General features: G+C 49.6%; 1 protein-coding gene across 3 annotated transcripts in view; it reads left to right on the forward strand.

The window, feature by feature from the left end:
• Positions 1-26,430, forward strand: part of SGSM1 (small G protein signaling modulator 1) — an 82,695-nt gene that overhangs the window by 8,683 nt on the left and 47,582 nt on the right. The window contains exons 3-6 of one of the 3 annotated variants that reach the window (XM_033098037.1): positions 10,330-10,498; positions 19,839-19,914; positions 22,225-22,387; positions 24,470-24,622. In XM_033098037.1, coding sequence (XP_032953928.1) covers positions 10,346-10,498; positions 19,839-19,914; positions 22,225-22,387; positions 24,470-24,622 — 545 coding nt within the window. In that variant the 5' untranslated portion in view covers positions 10,330-10,345. Of the gene's footprint in view, positions 1-7,871; positions 7,893-10,329; positions 10,499-19,838; positions 19,915-22,224; positions 22,388-24,469; positions 24,623-26,430 lie in introns of those variants that run through there. The other 2 variants (XM_033098039.1, XM_033098038.1) reach the window with 2 other exon arrangements.

A 26,430-nucleotide genomic window follows, 5' to 3' on the forward strand; every position in this document is an offset into this window, starting at 1 on the left:
AAGGTGAAAGGACCAGACAGGGAGATGGAAACCAGAAAGCCAAGCCACAGATATCCATCATGAAGGAGTGAGTGTGCCTGCCTTTGGAGGTCAGCCTCTAACGTGGAAATACCCACTTTTGTGCTCTGTGCTTGCCTGTGATCCCAGGTGCTTCCTGGGACCTACTGTGGGCCAGGTGTCTGCCGGATCAGAGATTTCTACTCTGGGGGGTGTACAAAGCCCTGAAATTATACAAACACTTTGTACTTCTTATGTGGAGAATATTCTCAATTATCATCAGTACCTCTAAGTGGTCCACAACCCAAATAACCAAATATGGTGCAGAAGCACGCTGCGAGATGCTGGGATACACAGATCCACCCAGTACAGCATTGTACACAGAAGTGAAATGATGCCGCTAACGTCTCACCCAGCGAGCCCTCTAACAACAACCTCCAATAATAATCACAGCCAGCATTTATTGGGAACCTACTAGATTCCAGACCTGCGCTGTCCAATGGGAGCCGCTAGTCACATGTGACTACTTCCATTTAAATTAAGTAAAACTAAATTAAATTAAAAATACAGTTCCTCAGTTGCACTAGCCATGTATTCAAGTACTCAATAGGCACATGAGGCTAGTGATACTGTATCGGGCAAGACAGGGATAGAGAATGTCCAGAAAATTCTATCATTTTCTAGACATTGTGCTAAGTGCTTTATATCTATTATCATATTTAATCTTAAAAACAAACAAACAAACAAACAAAAAAGTCTGAGATGAGTGGGTCCTGGTTATTACCCGATTTTGCAGGTGAGTAGATGGAAGCACAGGGGAAGTGCAGTGACTTGCCCAAGGTCACACCCCTGGGAAGAGGCGGAGCCAGGATTCTAACCAGCCCTTAGACACAATATGCAACTGCTTTTCTTCCAAAGGGTGGGTAGAGGTGGTTAGTCCGTTTCTGCTTCACTCTGTGTGTGTGTTTTAAGCAACCATTTGGGAATTCCATTTCTTACTTTCCTGCAGCTGCCCAGACCCCAGAAGTCTGGGCAGCCTTCCAGGGAATCCAGCCACGCTCAAGAGTCTGTGTGCGCCTTCCTCATCTGTGAGGCCCGTGGGTCTGTGGAAGTGGGGCGAGTTGCCAGGGGAGCTGCCACACGCAGTGGGCAGTACAGCTGGGAGGAAGCTGGCCGGTGTCCACAGTGTGGGCTGGGAACGTGAAACAGGCTGTTTTCTCTGGGAATGGGGGGGTGGGCAGGGTGGTGGCTGGGGGTTGTCTTCATGGCCCCATCATCTCCAGCGGTGACTGTGCAGGGGAGGGTTGGCCAGAAGAACCTTTTGCCAAGGTGCCCCCAGGTGAATGCCCCAGAATCAGGCACTGGGGAACCTCCTTGTCGAGGGGTGTCTGAGGCACCTGTGCAGAGTGGCGACAGAAGGCCCGTTTATGGGCACCCCATTCTCAGCCCCAGAACACCCCTCCTTCCAGGTCGTGGCAGGTCAGCCGGTCCTCATACTGTTAGGGAACAATGCCTGGTACCTATTTATAGCACGCTGCCAGTAAACGATTAACTGGGGCCAGGCTGGCAGCAGCCGAGTGAGAGACATTCCCCTCTCCTGCCAGCCCAGTAGTTACGTTTAGTTCAGGTTAGAGGGAGGAGCTGGAGCCGGGATTTGCCTGACACTGAAGGTCCACAGGCCACTGCTTTATCATGCATGTCCCCTCCCCTCCCCTCTCACTCCCACCTCAGGGCTGCCCCTGCAGCAGGACACTGGGGTGGCTTTGCCTTCTTTACTACGTGTGTGTGGCTGTGCAGGGCAGGATGGAAGTGTGTGGGCGGAAGGTTGGCCAAAGCATCCCGGAGCAGCGGCGTTTGAGAGAGAGCGCAGGAGAGGAAGCTCCGGGCCTTCACCAGGGGTTGCTGAGTTCCTGCCTGCACCAGATCACGTCAGACCCCTTCTCTGTGAAGCCTGGAAGCCCCAGCAGGTCAGGACAGGCCCAGGGCACAGAACAGCCCACATCAAAGGAGGCCCTCAGCCTGTTTGCTGAAAGGTCTCCATCCTTGCTGACTTCCTCCATTAGTGGCAGAGTGAGGAAAGGACTTTAGTTTTTCTTTTTTTCTTTTTGTAATAGACTTTATTTTTTTTGGAGCAGTTTTAGCTTCCCAGTAAGAATGGAGTGGAAAGTACAGAGATTTCCCATCTATCCCCTGGCTCCCCGCACGCATAACTTCTGCCATTATCAATGTCCTGCACCAGACTGGGACATTTGTTAGGGCTGATGAACCCACATGGACACACCATTCTCACCCCAAGTCCATAGTTTTCATAGGGGCTCACTCTTGGTGGTGTCCATTCTGTGGGTTTTTACAAACGTGTAATGACATGTACTCACCACCGTCGTCACATACAGAACAGTTTTACTGCCCTAAAACTCCCTCTGTGCTCTGCCTGCTCATCCCTCCCTCCCCCTTAACCCCTGGCCACCCCTGATCTTTATGCTGTCTCCATAGTTTTGCCTTTTCCAGAATGTCATATAGTTGGAACCACACAGCCTTTTCAGACTGGTTTCTTTCACTTGGTAATAAGCCTTTCAGGTTGGATGTTTCTTTTTGTTACCATGATTCTACTTCTGGAATCAACATGTGGCAGAGAGAAGGAGCTTGGAGGTGACCGTGTGCTTGGGGAGGTGGCGGAAAGCCAATGAAAGACGGGGGCTGTGGCAGAGGTGGAGCTGGCAGGGGCTGCTGGACCCAGCTCCAGGAGTGGGCTGTGACTAGGACACTGGGACTCACCGGGCTAAGGGAGCAGGTGCATTGGCCACCTGGCTGCTGGGGTCCCCACCGTGACCTGGGGCAGTGGAGCAGGAGACCTTGATTCAAATCCCTGCCTCTTCACAGGTGCGTGATCTTTGCCCCTCCCCGATCAGCGGCCGCCACGGTGATGACACCGTATGCACGCTTGTGAATCCCTGGGCTCACGTGTGTAAAGTTCCCACTTGGCTTGTGGGAAGAATATGTAGGTATTCAGTGAATGAACAAATGAACCTACTGCGTGCCCGGCTCTGTTCAGGTTACAGTCATGGGTTTGAATCTCTGCCCTGCTGTTTACAAGCCGTGTGCTCTTGGGCAGGTCATTGAACCCCACAGAGACTCAGTTTCCTCATCAGTAAAATGAGGAGGGTGACCGTATCCACCTCCCCTAATTACCTTGAGGATTAGGGGAGTAATGGCCCTGCGCGTGGTGCCAGCACACAGTGAACACTTTATAAATGTGGAGCTTAGCTGTGCCCTCCACAACTAAGATTGAAAGGACAACAACTTGACTTGGAAAAAGTCCTGGAAGTACACACTGTTCCCCAATAAAGTGCTGTTCCCCTTCCCCAATTAAAAAAAAAAAAGAATCTAAAAAAAAACAAAAAAACTATAAATAAATACTGGTTGTCATTACATAAAACAAATGCATAGAGCGCTTGCTATGTGGCTGCTATTGTGTTCAATGCTTTTGATGTATTGTCTTAAGCCTGTGAGGCAAATACTAAAATAGAACCCATTTTACTGATGGGAATGCTGAGGCTCAGAGAAGGGGCATGATTTGCCCAAGATCATGAGTGCAAGAGCGAGGATTTGAATTCTGGAAGTTTGACCCCAGAACGGAGTACTCACAGCCGTGCAGTGCGTATTCCTGGGGGAGCTTGGGGCGGGGAGGAGGGCCGTCACATCAACTTTAGGAAGCAGTCACATCAGGAAGGAGTGAAGAGAAGAGAAGGGCGCCAGGTCCTGGAGGACTGGGTGCTTTTTCCAGAGCTGCAGATGGAGGTAGGAGTAGGTGGGGATACCAGGTGGAGGGGACTGTGCAACCAAAGGCCAGGCAGTGGGAATCACGTGGGTCACACAGCCGCAATGGCATGTGCAACCAGAGCTTGGGGTGCGGGAAGGGGAAGGAACAGGATTTGGCAGGAAAGGAAGATTGGGTCACCCCGTGAACACAGTCACAGCTTGCAGGTGGGACCATCCTCCCTCATCCGCCCCCCCCACCCTATCATGTCTGTCTGTGTCTGTGCTTTGGAGCTTCCAAAAATATTCCTGTTTCCCCCACCCCCCATCAGCCCTGTTTCAGCCCCTCCCAGCTCTCACCTCTTGCATGCCTCGCCCATAACAATTTCAAAAATAAAAAGCCGCCAGCTATTTCCATGTAGTCTTTTCCCTGCCACGTTGTGCTTCCATCTGTTCCTTCCTTTCAGCTCCTAGGCAGCTCTGAGGGGGCAGTGGCAGGGGAGAGTTTTTACCCTGTGCTTCAGAATTGGAGAAACCAAGGCCCGGAGAGCTCATTTCTACTTGTGCTTGAGCTCTTGAGCTTTACCTCCTCCAGGAAGCCCTCCTTGACCTCCCCACCCACCCGGTTTCTTTGTTATTTGTTCTCATAGAACCCAGCTCTTTCGCTGCAGAGAACTGGTCTCACTTTGTAAATATCACCCACTTGTATGATTTACTTACGGTCTTTCCATCTCGCTGGACTGTGACCTCCCTGAGGACGGGGACTCTACCTGGCTGCCACCTGGTGCCAGACATGCAGGAGGTGCTGATAAATGTCGAGTGAATCAGCAAGTTTCGGTTCACGTGATACATGCTGGGAAGGCAGGTGTTAGCAGAACATGGAAGAGGCCCACTTAGTCCCACTTGAGGACGGGAGAGTCCAGGAAGGCTCCCGGAGGAGGTGACACCTAAGCAGAAGCCTGGAGCCTGAGTTGCAGTGACCCAGCTGGGGCATGCATGGAGGGGCACCTGGCAGAATGCACCACGTGAGCAAAGGCATGGGGGTGAGCCCTTGGGGATGCCTTTTGGGGGCCCAGTGTCTGCTGGCCAGCGGTCTGAGGCTGGGCTGCAGATGCCGGCCTGCTGAGGCGTGTACACCTTATTCTCAGCTCGCCCTCAGCTCACCCCACCTGCCCCAGTGGTTGTGGGGGGGCCTTTGAGTCATCCCCCTCTTCTCCCCACTTTCCTCACATGCTGAGAGTTGTTTTTGAAGCCTCCCTGAGGCCCTCCAGGCATCCTAATTTAACCATCCTCTGCGCTGAGAGTTTCTTGGGCATGAGGAGTCAGGGTGCCTGGGGGCCTCCATCTCATAGGCCAGTGCTGGCTCAGCATTACTCACCCACCCGCGCTGCCAGGCACCGGCCCCTGAGACCGCACGTGGGGTGGGGGCGTTCTGAGTCAGGACCGAGGCAGCAGGCCTCCAAGCAGCAGGTGGCAGCTCTAGTGACGTTAGTTAGGCCCACTATGTGCCACAGACACTGTGCTGAGTGCTTTAAACCAGGGGCCCTGTGGCCAAAGCCAGCCTGTTTGTGCACCGCCAGAGCTAAGAATGGTTTTCACATTCTTAAAGAGTTGTGAAAACCAAAGAGACTACGTGACATAGGTGGTATGTGGCGTGAAAATAAGTTTGCCAGATTTAGCAACTTAAAACTTCAGAATGCCTGGTTAAATTTGAATTTCAGAAAACAACAATCTTTTCGTATTAAGTATGCTTCAGTATGCTTCATGCAATATTTAGTATGTACTTTTACTAAAACAAAAACAAAAACAAAAAAAACAACAATCCTTATATATCTGAAATTCGGGTTTCACTGGGCATCCAGTATTTTATCTGGCAGCCCTACCCCAAAGCCTGAAATAATTGCTGTTTGCCTCTTTCCAGAAAATGTTTGAGGAGCCCAGCCTTATACACATTCCAACAAGATCAGGTGTCCGAGGGGCTTCCCTGGAAACAAGCTCAGTAAGCGTGAGTGTTGTGACTGTCATCAGAGTGAGCACCAAACATTGAGTGCCCTGCACGTGCTCTGTCCTCGGGGCTTAAGATCCCCGTGGGAGAGACAGACGCAAAATGGATACACACAGATGTATAGTGAAAGGCAGGCGGTGAGACATCAGTTCTAAGGAAAAGCATAAAGCAGGGTGCTCTGTTTTAGACAGTGAGCCCTTGCCCCTTTTCTGGGCTCTGTGCATGTTTTGTTTATGGAATCCTCACAGAGCAGCCCTGAGAGCTGGTGCAGGTGTCACCCTCGTTTCACAGATGAGGAAACCGAGGCCCGAATCCTCCAGCTAATGGCAAAGCTGGAGTTTGACCTGCGGCTGGTGGCTCTCAAGCTCACGCTCTTACTCAGTTCACTAGCGCCTCCCTTTGTGTGGTGCCAGCTGTGTGCTGGGTCCCCTTTGAGGCCCTCTGCCTGTATTTTCCATAAACCTTATGACAGCCCTGACACTGGGCCATGTGTATTCCCTTTTTCGGGTTTAGAGAGCGTGAACACAGCAGTGTGGGGAGGGAGGGAGGAACAAGCATGTTGATTTGGAACCTGGCAGGGTTCAAGGTGGGCAGCACGAGGACACCTGGGTGTGGGCAGGTGGCAGGTATGAGGAGGGGAGTAGACAGGGCCGGCCTGGGAGCCCCAGGAGCCCCACTTCCGGCTTTGCTGACTGGCCCGGATTTCCCTGCCTGACTCCCTTCTGAGATTAATCCAGTTTTTATGCTATTTAAATATTTGCAGGTGGAGGGAGGAATGGCAGGAGGGTGGGGCTGGTTTCTGAAGGGTGGCAGGGTGGGGCTGGAGGTGGGGTGGGCAGGTGCTCAGAGGCCTGATGTGGAGGGGCGGGGTCAGGCCAGACCCAGAGGCCATGGGGCCCGGACTTACAGGTGGATGGGAAGCTGGGGTTGGTGGATGGAGCTGAAGGGCCCCTCACTGTTTGCCCACTCACGTAACAAGGCTCAGGAACATCCACTGTGGGCCAGGCTACTCTCTGTCAGCTCTATAGATTCACCACCATTTGTAGAATCGCTACTAGGTGCCAGGTAGTCTTCACGATCTCGTTGAAGCCTCGCATTACTCCTGTGAGGTAGGGGTGCTGTTATCATCCACCCCTTTAGGCAGGTGGGGAAACTGGTCCGGCATCATGCAGGTAGTGAGTGGCCAAGGATTTGTCTCCAGGTCAGTGACTCCATGTTCTGGGCTCGTAGCCCCTCCCAGCTGCCTCCTGTCATCCTGTCCCTAGAGCTCATCAGCTGATTCCAAAAGGAGTGAGCTCCCCGTCATGGGAGGAATGTGAACAGCTGTTGGAGGACTCCTAGGAATGGATGCTGGAGAGGGATAAAAGCTTCCTGGCCAGTTTGACCTTTGAGCTCCGCCCCCCGCCTGAAAGGCCCCCACAGGATGTGGTTGGCAGAGTGACATGGGCAGGGCTCGAGACAGAGCTGTAGGTCAGGCCACCAGACAGATCTGGATCCGAGTCCAGGCTGTGCCCCTTCCTGGCTGTGAGTCCTTTGGGCAAACTGCATAAACTCTCTGATCCTCAGTTTATCCATCTGTAAAATGGCGATAATAATGTTCTTGTGATGATTAAATATTCTATACAAAGCACTTGTTGCATACTATGTGCCCAGTAAACATTCTCTCTTACTCTAAGCTGGAGAATAGCAAAAACATTTGGTTCAAAATGGCCTACAGCTTCTGCTAGAAGACAAAGTCTTTTTTAGAACAAAGGCCCTGGGTCTGAATCCTGCATCCTCTGCATGACCTTGCATGAGTTATGCAATCTCTCTGTGCCTCAATTTCCCCATCTATAAAATGGGAATAATTGGGAACCTACCTCATTAAGGTTGTGCTTAAAAACAGTCCCTGGAACGTAGCATGTGCTCAAAAAAAAAAAAGAAAGAGCATTCGCTTTTAGCATCATGAAACTCCTCCTATGCGCTAGCCCGGCCTGGGCCTGCCCTTTCACAATAACAGTACATTTAATCCTCAACACAGCCCTGCAGCGTGATAGTGTCCACTTTACAGAAGAGGAAACTGAGGCACCAGCAGGGGCGCAACTTGGCTGAGCTCACACAGGACGTGAGTGGCGGAGCTGAGATGTAAATGCAGGTCTGTGTGGGTCCGAATCGCACCAGCCACAGCCCCCACCTCTGGTACCTCATGGGGCGTGATTCCTGGGCCAAAGCTTAGAAAGTCACACAGGTTGCAAGGAGCCAGGAGGCCACCTTGCCTCTCTGCCCCTGTCCCCAGGCCACCCCAAAGTCCCTCAAATCTGTTGGCCTCCAAAGTGGACCAAGGTCAAGCCCATGTCCGGAGGCTGACGGGTAAGGAGGTTGAGTTGAATTTCGGAGACCTGCGGCTGCCTGGCTCCCTTCCTTTGCCCAATGTCTGGCCTGTCCCCCAGGATGGGTCCCCCCACCCTGCAGGAGTGGGCAGCAGCCTTTCGTCCTGCATGGAGACAATGCCGCCTTCTGTAGACCTCTCAGGGACCTTCTGGGGGAGGCTGTCATCCTCATTGCCTTTTTAATTTCCTCTCCTGGCCTTGGGCTGTCGGCCTGTTATTAACTTCTAGGGAGAAGTTCTAGCCCACAGCTGGGAGCCAGGGAGGTGAGGAGGGGTCCTCGCTTGGTGCTGCATTCCCACCTCCACCACAGATCGGCGCACAGGACCAGAGGCCTGGAGCCAGACAGCAGCCACGGGCTCCTCCCTGGGCCAATTTACCGGCTGTGTGATTGAGAGAGGGGTTGCACTCGCTGAAATTCAGGATCCACAACTAAACAGACAACCTGCTCTGCAGAGCTTGGACTTCACACAATGCATGAGTACAGTCAGGGTGCCAATCGGAAACAGATGGTTCCACCAAACCGAGTACATTAAGGTGGATTTAATAAAGGGGCTATTGACTAAGGCAGGGAAAGGAATCTGGGAGACCACAAGGAAGCGTGCAGCACCACCCCCCTGCCCCCGTGACTGCTAACTGGGGCTGGAGGGGGACCAGGAACTGTTACCTCCCCTAGGATGACAGGGGTGGGAGGGAGAAGTTAGAAGGGGCGAGCTGTGTGGGGAGGGCCCCTGGACAGGAGCTGTGACTGCTCCATCTTTTCCTTAAGAATTTCAGGACAGCAACTTCTTTTATATCCTCCCCACGCTCTGCTCTCCTTTTCCTTCCCCTGAAATCCTCTACTGCAATCTGAGCATGCTTGAGATCACTTGGAAGCCTTGATAAACACCCCAAGTTTCTGATTCAGTAGGTCTGGGGTGAGGCCTGAGCATCGTATTTGAACCCACTCGCAGCTGGAGCTGGTGCTGCTGGACCGCGCCTGGGCCAGCTCTGCCCTGCCCGTCTCACTTCCCCGGCGCCGCTTAGCTTGTCCTGCCTTGTGGCTCCTTGGACTGGAAGCCCCTCCATGGCAGGACGGTCTGACTCCATCCGTTTCCCTCTCCACACCGTGCACGCAGTGTCTGAGGGCTAGTTAGGGAGGCCCCTGCCTCCTGCCCAGCTGAATTCAGCCCACTTGCACCATTTACAACTTCTCTCTGTTGTCTCCGGCCCAGACATGTCCTCGCTATGGCTTGGCGTCCCTGACTGGAGGCTGACGCCGAGACGGAGGTCAGCACACAGGCGGTTTATTGGGGTGTGTGCTTGGGACCAACACCAGGGGGAGCGACGTGAAGCCAGCAGGAGTGAGGAGAGGGAGGAGCTGGGCCGTGATGTGGTCTCCCTGGTCAGCCAGCACCCTCGGGAGTTCCGAGGGGATGGCCCTTCAGAGCTGTCCTGAGTTGGGGCAAAGATGCCGGATCTTTACACCCCACATGCATCAGTCACTGGATGTGGCCACCCTGGGAAGGAGTGAGTCCTTGGAGGAGGCTCTCTCTGCAGCTGAGGTGACCCTGTCCCTAAGGGACAGCAACTCTCGCAGTAGCGGTGGCCTCCAGTCCTGATGGGATCTGAGTGGCACATTACAGTATCTACCATATCATCAGAACCGGCCCAAAGAGCCGGGGGGTGGGGGTCAGAGGCCTTCTCATGGCCCCACTGCCCTGTCCCGCCCATCCCTGTGTCCTGTAGTTGCTTACCCCAAATTCCTCCTTTCCCCACCCCCAAACCATAAAGCCCTCTTTCCATCCCTCAACCCCCCAGAACCCAACAGACACCTACCTGTGGTTTTGCCAACAGCCGACCTCTGAATCTTCCTTTGGCTCGGCCAGGCCATCCTGCAAACACAAGAGAAGTGAAAGCCCCCCAGACCCATCTTGACTTGGCCTGAGAAGAGGAATAAACACATCATGTGGCATGTGCCACTTACAGTGGTTAGGGGACCCTCCAGGGCTCGGGGGAAAGAGAGGAAGAGGAAGGGATTGTTGCTTCTCTGTCACTGAGGCCAGGGGCCTCCTTAGCACATCTGACCCCTGTTTTTGTGCCGCTGGTGGGAAGAGGCTCCCTCCCCTTGGAGTCACACTGCCCTGGATGTAAACCTCAGCAGGGGGACCTTGGATTTGCTGATGACCTTGGGCAGGCAGTCATGAACATCTTTGAACTTTGCAGTTTCCTTGTCTGTAAAATGGATGATAGTCCCTCCCTGGAAGCCGCGTTGCGAGGAGTACATGGGCTTGCCATGTGCCTTAGCTCAGGCTGCCATCGCACAACACCACGGATGAGGTGGCTTCAACAGCTGACAAGTCCCGGATCAAGGTGCTGGCCCACTGGGTTCCCGGTGAGAACTCTCTACCTGGCTTGCAGACAGCTGCCTCCTCGCTGTGCTCTGGTCTCCGTTCCTCCTCGTATAAGGAGCCCCCCCCATCGTGGGGGCCCCAGCCTCCTGACTCATGGAAACCTAATTACCTCCCAAAGGGCACCCTCCAAAAGCCATCCTGTTGGGGTTAGGGCTCCAACGTGTGGATCTTTTGGGAACACAAACATTCAACCGATAACACCCTGTATGCTTAGCATAGTGCCGGACACTTGGTAAATTAGAGTAGTAGTAGTATTCTATATGACATTGATCCTATATATTGGTATATATTTTTTATAGTATAATAATTATGTTATTTCAGAGACAACCATTGGTCGAAACTTGTAGAATGGCAGTCGAGCATGAATTTAGATTCCATTTCTGCCTCCTTGACATGTTACTTAATCTCTGGTCCTCAGCCTCATCATCTGAGAAATAGGTATAAAAATAGAACATATCCTCACAGGGCTGTGGCGAGGATATAATGAGTTGTTATACAGGTACATCTCGAATCCATTCATTCATTTATTCATTCATTCACTCATTCATTCAACTGGCACATCAGAATTGCTCAGTCAATGGGATGAGGATGAGGAGGATGATGGCAGTGAAACTGAAGGCAGATGTGTCCTGTTAGTCTGCTCTGGCTGCCATAACAAGGTGTGACACACTCGGTGGCGTAAACAACAGAAATGTATTTTGTCCCAGTCGTACAGATTGGAAGTCCGAAGTCAAGCGGTCGGCAGGGTTGGTTCTTTCTGAGGGCCACGGAGCAAGGATCTGTCCCAGGCCTCCCTCCTTGGCTTGTCGGTGACCCTCTTCTCCCCGTGTCTTCACAGAGTCTTCCCTCTGTAACTACCTGTGTTCACATGTCCTCCTCTCATAAGGACACCAGTCATATCAGAGTAGGGCCCACTCTGATGATCTCATTTTAACCTAATCATCTCTATGTACAATCTCATTCTGAGGTACTAGGGATTAGGATTTCAACCTATAAATTGGGGGTTGGGGGAGACACAATTTAGCCCATAACACTGAGGGAGGTGACAGTTTGCGGGATCCAAAAGAAGAGCAGGACGAGTGACAAGGGAAAGGAATGGATGGAGGCTGGGGCATCCTAGAAAGTGGGCGAGTCTTTGAGGCCAGGAAGGTAAACTGAGACCCTGAGGGGTGGGGCCAGCCTGAGAGTACCTATTAGTTGGTACCAGAGCCAGAAATTAAGCTGGGGGATTTTCCCTGCGTCCTGAGGAAGCTCACAGCTTCCTTTCGTGGATGGGTCAGATGGGGCCTGGCAGTCTCTGTGCGCACCATGGAGAAGGTCGTGGGCAGGTGGCAGAGCCACCTCCAAGGAACAGGAGGATGTTGGCAGGAGGGCTATAGTCTGCTTAAGACAGGGGTGGCCACTGGAAGGAGCTGGCCCTGTGTGGGGTGGTCAGCCACGTTTGCACTCACCCCGAGAAGGGTCCCTGCTCTGTGACTCAGGATGAGGGCGGGGCCGGTCTGTCTGCGGGAGCTGCCAAGTGAACCAACCCCGTGGTGCCAGCCTTTCTTGTGCAGGGTCAGTGAGTTGGGACACCCCTCCTTCTGTGCGTTTCTCCTTAATTCTCACACTACTGCCACACAGTACATCTGACACCAGATGTGTAGGTTTACGACACATCAAGCAAACGTCCGACACCAGCTGGGTGTCCTACGTTTTAACTCAATGCTGACACTATCTACCTGGAGACATCTCAGATCCCACAGGTTAAGGGCTCCCGCCCCCTCCAGATGCCAATTGCAAGCCTCAGTTTGTCACCTGTACTTCTGACCAACCAGCTACAAATCAGGGTTCCCAAGACCCCCTCCTTGCAAGGTGAATTTTGTTGTTTCTTTTTACCCTGATTTGACGTGCATAAATGTGTCTGATGAGCAGGGAAGAGGGATGCACGGACTGGATGTGACTGGTTCCAGGGCAGCGGAGGTGTCTTCATCGTCATTAGTGAAATGCTATTCATTGAGCACATACTGTGTGCTTTACTTCTATTGCCTCGTTTAAACCTCACCCTAGGAGGTATGCGTTCATCCAGCAGATACTACTTGAGTACCTGCTGCGTGCCAGGTGCTCTTCTAGGTCTTGGGACTAGGGCAGTGAATGACAGACATGGAATTCCTGACCTCACAGAGCATACGGGTCCATGAAGTCAGAGATGCCAAGAACAAATAACCCACCTGCATAGCGTGTTAGAGGTGATGGTAAAGCCCTCTGGAGACAAATAAGCAGAAAAGGCGTGTGTTGAGTGTTGCATGGGGTGGGGGTTGCACTTTGAAATAGGGCGAGGAGGGAAGGTGACATTTGAGTGAAGAGTGGAACAAACCATGGAGATTTCTGGGAAAAGAGCGTTCCAGGGAAGGGAGCAGCCAGTGCAAAGGCCGTGAGGTGGGCCTGTGCTCACTGCATTGGGTACCCAGTAAGGAGAAGCGCTGTGTGGACTTGTGGAGTGAGTGGTGGGAACAGCGAGGGAGGAGGCCAGGTCAGCAGTGGTCCAGGCCGTGCAGCGCCCAGTGGGCTGTACCCCCCAGGTGAGATGGAGGCCACAGGAGGGTTCTGAGCAGAGGAGGGATGTGGTCTGACTTACCTGTTTTCCTTTTCTAACTGGAAAACATTCATGTATATATACCACATTAACACATGGCATACCCACTTTTTAAAATTGTGGTAAAATACACAGAACGTGAAATTTTCCTTCTTAGCCATTTTTAAGTTCAGTAGTGTTAAGTAAGGCGTATTGTTCAGGAGCGGATGTCCCGAACTCTTCTCGTCTTGCAAAACTGAAACTCTATATCCATTAAAAAATAATTCCATTAAATAGAATTCCCCTTTCTCCCCTGCCCCCAGCCCCTGGCAGCCACCATTCTATTCTCTCTGAATTTGACTGACGACTTTAGGGACCTCATGTACGTCTTTGTCTCTTGGTGACTGGCTCTTTCACTTAGCATGATGTGCCCAAGGTTCATCCACACGGTAGCATGGGTTATGATTTCCTTCCTTTTTAAGGCCGAGTAACATTCCATTGTATGAAAAGACCCCCATTTGTTGTTTACGTAGTCCTTCATCTATGGACACGTGTGCTGCCTCCACCTACTGGCTATTGTGAGTAGTGCTGCTGTGAACGTGGCTGTCCAAATATCTCTCAGCACTCTGCTTCCCGTTGTTGGCTAGATACCCAGAGTGGAACCGCTGGATTATATGGTAAATCTCTGTTTCATTTTTTAAGGATCTGCCATCCTCTTTTCCATAGGAGCCGAAACCATTTGACAGCCCCACTAAGCGTGCACAAAGGCTCCTCCCCATTCCACCAACACTTGTTATTTTGTTTTTTGACAATAGCTGGGTGTGAAGTGGTCCCTCATTGTGGTTTTGACTTGCATTCCCCTAATGATTAGTGATGTTAAACGTCTTCATTTGCTTGTTGGCCATTTGCCTGTCTGTTCAAGTCCTTTGCCCATTTTTTAATCAGGTTGTTTTTTGTTCTTGTTGAGTTGTAAGAATTCTTCATGTATTCTGGACATTAAACCTTATCAGGTTTGCAGATATCGTCTCCAATTCCATGAGTTGTCTTTTTCATTCTGTTCATGTGCCCTTTGATGCACAGAACTTCTTTATTTTGATGTTGTCCAATTAGTTCATCCACCAATGAATTCATCTATTTTTACTTTTGTTGCCTTTGCTGTTGGTGTCATTTCCAAGAAATCATTGTCAAATCCAACATTATGAAGTTTTTCCCCTATATTTTCTTCTAGGAGTTTTATCATTTTAAACACTCATGTAGGTCTTTGATCCATTTTGAGCTCATTCTGTATGTGGTATAAAGTAAAGGTCCAACTTCATTCTTTTGTATCTGGGTATCCAGTTTTCCCAATACTGTTTTCAGAAAACACTGTCCTTTCCTCATTGAATGGTCTTTAGAAATAACTTGATCATAAATGTGAGGGTTTATTCCCGGGTTCTCTGTTCTGTTCCATTTGTCATATATCTGTCTTTATGCCGGTGTCACATTGTTTTGATTACTGTAGTTTTGTAATAAGGGGTCTTTTTATATTTCTTTCAGCAATGTTTTATAGTTTTCAGTATACATGTCTTTCACTTCCTTGATTAATTTATTCCTAAGTATTTTACTTTTTTATGCTATTGTATATGAATTTTTAAAAACTTCCTCTTCGGGTTGTTCACTGTTAGTATTTACAAACACAACTGATTTTCATGTGTTGATTTTGTACCCTGAAACTTTACTGACTTTGCTTATTAGTTCTAACGTGTGTATGTGTGTGTGTGTGTGTGTGTGTGTGATCTTTAGAGTTTGCTACCGGGGGTGCCAAAAAAATGTATACATATTTTAAGAGATGGTCAACGTTGCTCAAGCAGTACTTTGCCATAACCAGAAGTGTCTGGACGCTGATGGGAACCACTTTGAGCACCTCTTGTAATTGCAGAAGTCAAACGTGACTTGTATTCATCTTTGTTATTGGTACATATTGAGTATGACAATTTTAATAGTTTTTTCCTTTCTTAAAATGTGTATACATTTTTTTGGCACCCTCTGTGTTTGTAAGATCATGTCATCTGCAAACAGAGATCATTTTACTTCTTCCTTTCCAATTTGCATGCCTTTTCTTTCTTTTTCTGGCCTAATTTACCTGGCTAGGACTTCCAGTGCTATGCTAAATAAAATAGGTGAGAGCAGACATCTTTGTCTTGTTCCTGAATTTAAGGGAAAGCTTTCAGTCTTTCACCTTTGAATATGATGGTACCTCTGGGTTTTTCACACATAGCCTTTGTTCCTAGTTTGGTGAATGTTTTCATGATGAAAGGATGTTGAATTTTGTCAAATCCTTTTTCTGATCAACTGAGATGATATTGCGGTATTAATATTTTTATCTTCACTATATTAGTGCAATGGATTACATTGATTTTTGTATGTTGAACCATCCTTGCATTTTAGCAATAAATCCCACTTGGTTATGGTCCTTTTAATATGCTGCTAAATATTGTTTGCTAATATTTTGTTGAGGAGTTTTGCATGAATATTCATTGTAGATATTCGTCTGTAGTTTTTTGTGTAGTGTCTTGTCTGGCTTTGGGTTCAAGGTAATGTTGAGCTCATAGAATGAGTTTGAAAGTATTCCCTCCTCTTCAATTTTTTTTTTGTTTTAAGAGTTTAGGAAGGATTGGTGTGATTCTTGATCTGTTTGGCAAAATTCACCAGTAAAGCTATCTGGTCCTGAGCTTTTCTTTAGTGGGAGGTTTTAGATTATGGATTCAGTCTCCTTGCTACTTACAAGTCTGTTCAGATTTTGTTGGATTGTGTATTTTAGAAATGTATCTATTTTATCTACTAGGTTATTTAATTAATTGGCATGCAATTTTTATAGCATTCTCTTATAATCCTTCTTATTTCTGTGTTATTGGTGGTAATGTGTCCTCTTTCAACTCTGATTTTAGTGTTTTGAGTCTTCTCTCTTTTCTTAGTCTAGCTTAAAGGTTTGTCAAGTTTATTCATCTTTTAGAAAAACCAGCTCTTGATTTTGTTCATTTTTTTCTATTGTTTTTTTTAATTTTTTATTTTGTTTATCTCTGCTCTAATGCTTATTATTTCCTTCCTTCTGCCAAGGTTTGGGTTTAGTTCTTTTTTTATAGTTCCTTAAGGCGTAAAGGTTGTTGATTTGGGATCTTCTCCTTTGAACATAAGCATTTCAAGCTATAAATTTCCTTCTTAGCACTGCTCTCATTGCATCCCCGTAGATTTTGATATGTTGTGTTTTCATTTACGTTTGTCTCATGACGTTTGCTAATTTCTCTTGTGATTTCTTGTTTGACCCATTGGTTGTTTTTAAGAGGATATGGTTTAATTTCTACTTATGCTGTTTATTACTAGTTTCATTTCATTGTGATCAGAAAAGATCTTGTATGATTTGAGTCCTTTTAAATTTGTGAAGACCTGTCTTTTGTCCTAACATGTGCTCTAGCCTAAAGAATGCCCCATGTACACTTAAGAAGAAGTGTATTCTGCTGCTGGTGGGGAGGGTTCTGTATGTCTGTTGGGTCTAATTGGTCTATAATGTATTTCAAGTCCTCGGCTTCCTTATTGATCTTCTGTCTGGTTGCTCTATTGACATATCTTTTAACCAGATCCTCTGGCTGTGTTAAGACGAGCCTCTAGGAGGTGGATGCAGGCAGACAAGTGACAGGTTGCTGTGTTGACCCTGGAGAGACGTGACTTGGACCAGAGAGACGACTTGGTGACAGATATGACTTGGACCAGGTCCCGCTTTATGCCGTGGACCTCACTGGGTTCAGAGAGGTGCCAGTGGAGAGGATGAGAAATGGTTCTACTCTGGGTGTATTTTGATGACAGAACCAACATATTTTACTGATTTTTTAGTCGTTGGTAGGTAAAGGAATTCACCCAAGGTCCTACAGCTAGTAAGTGGCTGAGTCAGGATTTGAACCAGGCCTGTCTGGCCCCAAAGTCTTAGCTCTTAATTATGCTTCTCTGAAAGTGCTCTCGACTCAGCTGCCTGGATACCACCCCCTCCCATCATATCTTCCAGACAGTCCACTACCGTCCACTACTCAGCTTGAACCCACTCTCTCCACCCCTCTGTTCTCGAAGGATGTCTGGGTCTGGATGCTTAGCCGCCCCCTTCTGGCAGGTTCTCAGACCCTGGGTTATAGGCCAGCATCACCGTGTCCTGCCTCAGGGGAGCAAAGGAAAGAGAGGGCTAGGTCCCTGGGGAGCGGAGAGGGGTGGACAAATGCTTTGAGACCATGTGGGCTCACGGCCTGTTATAGACGGAGCTCAGCCCCTGGAGTCAGGCAAACTTGGATTTAAGCCCTGACTCCACTCACTAGCTGTTTGAGCCTGGGCACGGTTACGCCATCTCTCTGTACCTCTGCTTCCTCCCCTGACAAATCAGGATAATTATGTTGCTGCTCTGTTTATCCACAGTTATGGAGACAAGAAAACATTCTTTCAGTTAAAATATTCTACCAAAGCAGAAGCTGATCGTGATCCTTTAAGCCAGGGGTGTCCAAACTGCAGCCTGCGGGCTGCGATCCATTGTTAATTGGCCCGCAGTAAATTCCAAAAATATATTTAGTTTACTTAAATAAACCAGGTGAGCAATACGTACTTCACCTCGAGTGAGTGGCCCGGCTGTTTGTGTATTTTACTGCACATGGCCCTCGGTGAAAACCGTTGAAAAAAGTTTGGACACCCCTGCTTTAAGCCATTCATTCCTCAAAAAGAACTTTATTGAGCACCTACGATGTGCCAAAACCGGAGCTATAAAGCAGGGAGACACGGAATGCTCACCTTTACGGGGCCCACAGCCCGGCAGGAAGGAGAGATGTTGACGAAAAAGAAATTACACATCTGATCGGTGTTGTAAAAGCAGACATTGTAGGAAGCCCAGCAGGGCAATTTAATCTCCCGAAACAGGTCACGTTTCAGCCGGGACCAGAATAATGGTACAGGAGTCCAGGTGCGGTTCTTGGCAGGTGAAGCACGCTTGCAGCTAATATTTATTGCAGGCACACTGTGCGCCAGGCTCTGTGCTCGGCATGTGGTGCACATGACCTTGTCCAGTCCTCCACAGCCCTCGAGGCAGGTGCTATTCCTATGAACCTTGACCCCATGAGAAGACTAAGGTTCAGAGAGGTGACGTGACTTGCCTGAGGAAACACAGCTAGTAGTTAGAGGGACCAGGATAGAGTAGCTGAAGCCAAGAAGGAAAACACTGTTATAAGTTAGAATTCCAGCTCTGCTACATCCTGGCTGTGTGGCCTTGGGTGGGCCAGTTGGCCTCCCTGCTCCTCAGTTCTTACATCTGTAAAATGGGCTAATTCCACGGGCCTGGCTGGATAGTTTTCAGGCTTATGCTGCTAGCCAAGCCCAGCTTGCAGCTGGCTGAGCTCAGGGTCAGCAGCTGTTCACAGGGAGAGTGCTGACTTGGTGTGCCAGCTCTGGGGCGGCCACGGCCATATGTTTTTCCTGAGAATGTGGCCAGGGGATGCTCTGAGGTCTGTCTTCCCCTCCAGGAAGGAGAAGGAACCAGAAGGGAGACAGGGGAATTTACAGCCTGAGGGTGCTCTCAGATGGGTACTCTGATGTGCTGGCATGGCTGTGTCTGAGTGGCCCACAGGGCAGCCCGGAAGGGAGTGGGGGCACGTTGGGGTGGGGGTGGGGATGCAGGACCTTGCTCCCTTCACAGCCCCACTGTGTGCTCACATCACAGCCCCACTGTGTGCTCCCTTCATAGCCCCACTGTGTGCTCACATCACAGCCCCACTGTGTGCTGCCTTCACAGCCGCACTGTGTGCTCACATCACAGCCCCAAGGTTGTAGAGCTGAGACCGGCCTTTGAGATCATCTATTCTGACCTCCTCAACCTCAAGTGGGGAAACTGAGTCCCAGAGAAGCCACACTTTGCTAAAGCCCCACAGTGACTCCCGGCAGAGTGAGGTCCAGAATTGAGCAGAGCACCACAGGGTCACCTCCGTGAGCAGGGTCACTGTGGCCCTTCCAGGGCTGAGTCTCCCGTGCCTAGCACATCAGAGATGCTCGAGAAATATTTGTTGAGTGTGGTAGTTGAGTATGGTAGGAAAAGCACACAGCCTGGCAGTCAGATCCGGGCTGGAATTCCATCTCCACTCTGGGCCAGCTCCACTTCTTTGGGCAAGTTGCTTCGCCTTGCTGAGCCTCTGTTTCCCAAAAGAAGATGACACATCCAGCTGGTAGGTGCCCACTCGGGGTTTGGAACCCAGGTCTGCCAGACTCTAGGGCTGATTTTTCACATGACACCCTCCTGATTCTTTTATATACCTGTTTCACTTATTCATTCATTCATGCATCCAGTCATTTAGAAAGTATTTATTGAGCACCTACTGTGCACCAGGCACTCTTCTAGGCTCCCCGATGCAGCAGTGAACGAGGCAGGCAAGGCCATGCCCTGGGGGAACGTATATTCTAGAAGAGGGAGACAGTAAACAAGCACATAGGACAGGAATAGTGTAAGTACTCCATAACAGGGGAGCTGTAGTAGGGGGTGGGGGAGGTGGGGAGAGGCCTGCCTTAGCTAATGTGGTCAGGGAAGATGACATTCTGTGTGACACCTGAGAGCCGGCCATGCAAAGAGCCTGAAAAATGTGAGTGTGGCGCTGTCCCAGGCACAGGCCTTGGACCTACAGAAGACGCAGTGAGGAGGGTGTGCAAGGAAAGTAGTTGTCAGAATGTCCCCCGAGTTGCATTGGGGTGCCCCCTCCAGCTGCCTTCCCTTCCAGGTGAAGCAGATCATGGAGGAGGCCGTCACGCGGAAATTTGTCCACGAAGACAGCAGCCACATCATCTCCTTCTGTGGTGAGTCTGTGGCCCCGGGGCCTGGAAGACTGGCTTCTTTCTCTGTGGGCTCCCTCGGGGCAGTGGGGCGTTTGTGCCGAGCTGCTCGCGTCATTTTTTTTTTTTTTTGCTTCGTAACTGAAGTTATTTTCAGATTCCAAAGGGACTTCATTAGGGACTTTGGAAATACAGAAAAGTCGAGAGAAGAAACTAAGCGTGACCTCGGTACCCCATGGAGAGGTGAACGTGGTTCACGCTGGAAGGACTGGCTCCCGTCCGTGACCCTTCCCCAGGCGACAGTGGTTTTGCCTCTGAGAAATGGGTGCCACAGCCTTTCCTCCCTCTGCCTACGGCTGTTGCCAAATAAAGGGAGAGGATAGATGGGGACTTAAAAAAAATAGGGAATTAAGATCTATCAACACATCCTGAGGGATCGCGTCCAGCTGGCTCAGCAAAGGAGGCAGGACCGGGGCTCGGAGCGTGACTCAGGCTTCTCGCCTTGAACCAGCTCTGCTCACGAAGTTCCAGAAATAACTGCGCTGCCAGGTTTTTACTGTACTTTCACAGTGGTTAGGGACATGTGTTTTCCATGGCCCTGAAGTCAGGATTCAGCTCACGGTCAGTGTGTACATATACGTGGGAGTGTTTCTATCTTTCTCCCTGAAAAGCTTTTTATGTCATGATTGGAATGTCTCATCGTGAAGGACATGCTAGAATTCCCCTCTCGCGATCTGGGCTCTGTGGAGAAGCCCACCAGCTTCCGTCCAGACGGCTGGGGACACCACGCGTGGGCCTGCAACATGCTGAGCACACGCCCTGACCTCAGTTCAACCCCTTGACAGCCAGGCTGACCTGGGTTCAAATCCCACCTCTGTCATTTTTTTGTTGGGTGACCTTGGCAAGATCTAATTTTTTAAAAAGTGAAATGTGTTTATTTAAATATATGTGAATATTTAAATGCACGTACCCAAGCTTTTCCTCCTGAACAGTTTCCTTTGCAAATAAAATAATATGCATGTCTGGTTCAGGACTTGCTGACATACCTACCAATTAAAGTCTTAGAGGAAGTGGTAAAAATCTTAGTAATTCTCTTAACTCTGATCAAGGTTTTTGGGTGAGAGAAATTTGATGGCACTAAATGGGGCCTAAAGGACCTTCTTGAGGTTTCATTTATCTGAGGTTCCTAACCATTTATCAATGGTTCCTGTGAGCCATTTTCAGAAAGAATGAAGCAACGTGTACAAAGCCTGAATGATTAACTTATTTCAACATAAACAATGGAAATACTGTGTATGTAAGCACAAATGAAGGTATTTGAGAGATCCTCAACCAGAATAATTTAAATCCATGGGCAGATTAGGCAGTATGTGGACATTCTTTCAAAACCAAGCCATTGTTAATAAAACACCAAGACATGCAGTTAAACCAGAACTTTTCAGTATCTCTTCTTGCACATAACATAACCTTGGCTGGGCTGTTGACCCTGGGAGTGCGGGCCTACTCTTCTGTGAGGTGACAATAACCAGAATGCTCACATCCTGGGTCTTGTAAGAAGAACTAGGTGAGGTCAACCTCTAACACAGGTCTGACACACCGCAAGTGCTCCAGAAGGAGTAGCTCTTACTGTAAACTCATCAACATTGACTAGGCGCCTATTGCACAGCACAGTGAGCTGCCAGGCTTCTGTGTGAGACAGGAGGTAAGAAGGTGCTTAACAGAGCGCTGTCCAAAGTACCAGAGCTGAAATAGGGGCCTTCAGAATGGCCTGCACAGGGCCTGTCTCCAGAAGGGAACACTGAGGCCCAGAGAGGGAAAGTGATTTGCCTGAAGTCACACAGCAAGTGAGTGGCAGAGCCCAGGCTACAACCCAGAGCTGGGCAGGGCCTCCAGTGGAAACACAGAAATGGGACAAGGATGACTGAATCCTCCTCCCTTCATGAGTCCTTTGTGGGGGCACAAGTGTTGTGAGCAAACCTTGGGCTCAGACCTGGGTTTGAATCCCGGCTCCGTCACTTAATGGCTGGGGGGGGGTCCCTGGATAAGTTACTTCACCTCTCCAGCCTCATGTTTCCACATCTGAAAAATGGAGATGGTTTTCCTTTCTTCCCTGACTGGTCGAGCTTGAATGAGACCCATCATGTCAGCTGGTGCTGGAATCAGAATAGTGATGAGGAGAGGCACACGTGCTTTTCCCTATGATGCTGTCACAAATTTGTGATTCCGGGGGTGTCCCCGCTCTCCAAGGCGCCGCTGCGTGACGGAAGCTCCAGCCCGGCTGGGTGCTGGGGAGCGTGGGCAGGGCGGGGCCAGCTGACGCGTGTGTCCCCACAGCGGCTGTGGAGGCCTGCGTCCTGCATGGGCTGCGGCGGCGGGCGGCCGGCTTCCTGCGCAGCAACAAGATCGCGGCTCTCTTCATGAAGGTGGGCAAGAGCTTCCCGCCGGCCGACGAGCTGAGCCGCAAGGTCCAGGACCTGGAGCAGCTGGTCGAGAGCGCGTGAGTGCAGAGCACGGCCCCTGGAGGACAGCCCCGCTCCCCGCCCCCGCGGGCTCTGCAAGAGCCCCTGCCTTCCAGAACTCGCGCCACTCTCCTTTCTGCTCCCCAGACCCGCCCGACTCTTTCCCACTGCAGGGCCTTTGCACGTGCTGTACCTTTTACCTGCTTCACACCGCTGGTCTCCATGGCTGGTTCCTCGTCATCCTGCAGGCCTTTCCCTAGCTGAGTGTAAATTTCAGCCCTCACCCCATTTCTCTTCCATGTCACTCTGTTTATTTCCCAATTGTTATCACCATCTGTCATTAGCTTTATTTATTTGCTTACTGTTTACTTGATTGTTGTGTCTCTCCCCTTCTTGACTCTGAACTCTATAAAGACAGGTGACTATATGTGTGTTATTCCCTATTAGGTCCCCAGCGTCTGAGAGAGCCCAGCACCCAGTAAATGCCAAAGAAACAGTCACCTGGATAGGTGCCTCCTATGAGCCAATCCCTGTCCTAAGTGTAGGAAGACCAAGTTTAATAGAAGCAATATGGTCTCTGTCCACATGGGCCGCCAGATACAACTCACATAGAGGCAACCACTGAAGGGGAGAGGCAGCGTCACTCGCTGGGCTTTTCGGGCAATTGTATGTGTTGCTGGTGGGCTCATGGCCTGAGTATGTGTGTACATGGGCGCCTCTCGCCAGAGCCGCTCCCAGAGTCCTGACTGCACAGCCAAACCCCCGCTCTGGAACCTGGTCGGAGATGGCAGATAGGGCTCAGCTTTAGTGGATGCTGGTGGCGGCACAGAGGACCCTGTTAAGAAACATCTGGAGCTACAACTGGGCTTCTTGGGAAAGAGCACATGGATTGATTAGCCATGTCTGTACCCGGCAAGGGTGCCCTGTGTTTGCCACCTCTGCCGTGGGTGATCACTCCACTTCCCTGGAGGAGAAACGGCCCTTTCCTTGACCTGCAGGCCCTGCCTGTGCAGCGCTGTTGGTCAGAACTGCTGGGTGGGCAAGGCTTTGGACTTGACATTGCTAATCCACATATGGTATCCGACTCCTCAGCCACCTGGCCCCCAGGTGCCTTCCAGTCCATCTGCTCAATTCCCAGGTGTTGCTGATAATGTCTGAAAGGGAGGGATTTCCACAGGCCTTCCATAATATTGGCAATGACTTGTTAATGGAGGAATTAGAGGTGCCCGGTGCCACATGGTAAGGGAAAGCCATTCATTCGTTCACGCAGTCACTCATCCATGAACATATGTGCTGAGCCGCTCTATGCCAGGCCCTTTGCTGGGCCCTGGAGATACAGACATGAAGAGTGCCCATGCTTGCCGTGTGGTAGGCCCTCAGGAAGTTATTTTATTTTAAAAAAATAGTAATTGAATCGCTTAGTCCATGCCCTCAAGATCACAGAGGGGAAAACAGAAAAGTGAGCAGGAAGTTATGCTGCAGAGTCTGAGTGGGCCACAGAAGAGGGGCTCCTTCCCAGCTCTGGCTGGTCCGCAAGGGCTTCCTGTAGGAGGGGATGCCCTTGCTGAGACCTACAAAGAAAGAAGGCCTCTGGTTGGGAATGGGATGGCAAGGGAGAGCAGGAAGCAGCAGCTCATGGAGAGTCCTCAGATGTGAGCCTAGTGGCCTCAGGGATCTGCATATGTCACCGTCTGCCTAGCTTATAGGGTCAGAAAGGAGAGTGATAAAGGGAATGGATGGAGAGGTGAAAAGGAGGAGGCTCATGGAGCATCCCTGCCTGTAGTGTTCAAAAGCTTGCTCCTGAAGGGCAGCGGGGAGCCACTGGAGAGTAATGAGAGAGAGAGAGAGAGGAGAGAGAGGAGAGAGAAGTATCAGTATGAGATGCTGGCTTGCCCCTCAACAGTGTGTGAAATTGTCTGTTTTACCACGTCTTCACGTTCACTGGGTATTGTTAGTTTTTTCAACTCTTTACCCATTTGTCAGGAGCAGTATAGTTTCTTGTTGTTTTAGTTGTCATTTCTGCATTTCCTAGGGAGGTTGAACATTTTTTCCATTTGCATATTGGTCCTGTTAGATTTTCTCTTGCGAATATCTTTTCTCCTCCTTTACTGGTCTTGAAGGCGAAACCAGATCCAGGGCCTCCAGGAGAATGTGCGGAAGCTGCCAAAGCTGCCTAACCTGTCCCCACTCGCCATCAAACACCTGTGGATCCGCACCGCCTTGTTTGAGAAGGTCCTGGACAAAATTGTTCATTACCTTGTGGAAAACAGCAGGTGAGCTGGAAAGAGCAGACCGACCCCTGGGTGCGCTCTGCCTCCACCTGCTGGCAGCCTTGGGAATTGCACCTTCTTGCACAAAGCCACTTTCTCTTTTCCCCCTCGATGTGCACTTGATTTGAAAGTGATTAAATAAAGGTCTTCTGAATATTTGAATCTGAACCAGCCTAGCTTGGAACCTTGGGAATACTCAGGTGTTTAATAGCAAAGCAGGGTCTTCACATTTAGAGTATGATATGAGGATTTTGAGATCTTGGTAATCTTCCCTGTACAGTGAATTAAGCTCACAGGCTACTCCCATGTGGCCATAGGACAATCACTTAGCTCCTCTGTGCCTCTGATTTCTCTTTTAGTAAATGGGATGGGGATTGCTGCCACTCTGGAGAAGAGATGAGAAGGGGAGTTAGCGAGTTAGTTCCAGCATTTTGGAAGTGCCTAGTGATACTCTTTACATTTTCTCTCCTAGCTCAGAATTACCTGATGTAAAGGTTTTATAGCATGAACCCTCTTGGCAATCATTCATCCATGCATTCACTCATTCATCCAGTAAGTATTTAATGAGCATCTACTATGTGCCATAACCTAGATGTTGGGGATACATTGGTCTTACCTGTCATGTTAAAGAGCTTGGATGTCACGCCAAGAGCAGTGGGGAGACACTGCAGAATCTATAATATGAGACTCCTGGCCAGCACTACTTCTGAGCCAGAGAGAGAGAGAGAGAGAGAGAGAGAGAGAGAGAAGGAAATATCTGAGAATCTCCCCATCTTTCAGTATATGAAAGGGCCTGTTTGACCACATCTTCACACACAGTGGGTATTATTATTATCTTTTATTCTTTGCCTGTTTGCTAGGAAAATATGTGTGAAAGTACAGAGCACAGTTCTTCCCCTCATGGAGCTCACGTTGGAGCAGGGAGAACAGGCACATGGTAATTGTGATAATATGCGATGAGTGTTCCGAGACAGGTGGGTCAGGAAAGTGTCCTGGGAGACGTGACAGTGAAGCTTCAATTTGAAGGGTGTGTAGGCATTTAAGCAGGTAAAGGGGGTGGGGAAGAGTGTTCTCAGCAGCAGGAACAGCAGGTGCAAAGGCCTTGAGGCGGGAGAGGAACCGAAAGAAATCCAGTTTCTGGGGCTCCAGTTAATCTTCTAACCTTCTTGTACATTGTAGCATGTCTCTGCCCCCTGCCCTGTTATGGGTCCAGGGCCTCTGACATTATTACCTTCAGTGTATGACCTGTGTAATTCTGCTGAACAAGTCAGTCAAAAGGAATTATTCATTATTTGAGCAGCAATGCCAACCTGCTGTTGCTTCATTAAACTTTTTGTTTTAAATTTTAGATTTCCACAGAAGCTGCAATGGTAGTGCAGAGAGCTCTTGCCTCCCTCATTGATAACATCCTATATAACCAGAGCACACGTCTCAAAGCAAGAAGTTGGTTCAACACTGTTAACTGCAAACTTGCTTTGGATTTCACCAGTTTTTACATACTCCTTTTTTTGCTATGTAGTTCTGTGAAATGTTGACACATACATAGTTTCATGTAACCAACACCACACTCAGGATGCAGAACTGTTCAAAGGAAATCCATCACCCTAACAAAACTCCCTCGGGTACCTTCTAACCCTCCCTGCTCTTTTTCAAGGCAGCATTTCCAAGGTTTGTGATCAGGTAACTGCTGATTTTTGGAAGGGAACCGGAATGGTGGAATGGAAAGTGTCTTGGAGTATTACCTTCAGGTCTGACACCAAAATGTGTAAACATGATGTTGAGCGCATCCAGGGCATGTCAGGTCTGCCTCA

The sequence above is a fragment of the Rhinolophus ferrumequinum genome, chromosome 25 (genome assembly GCF_004115265.2).
Source record: "Rhinolophus ferrumequinum isolate MPI-CBG mRhiFer1 chromosome 25, mRhiFer1_v1.p, whole genome shotgun sequence".
NCBI lineage: Eukaryota > Metazoa > Chordata > Mammalia > Chiroptera > Rhinolophidae > Rhinolophus > Rhinolophus ferrumequinum.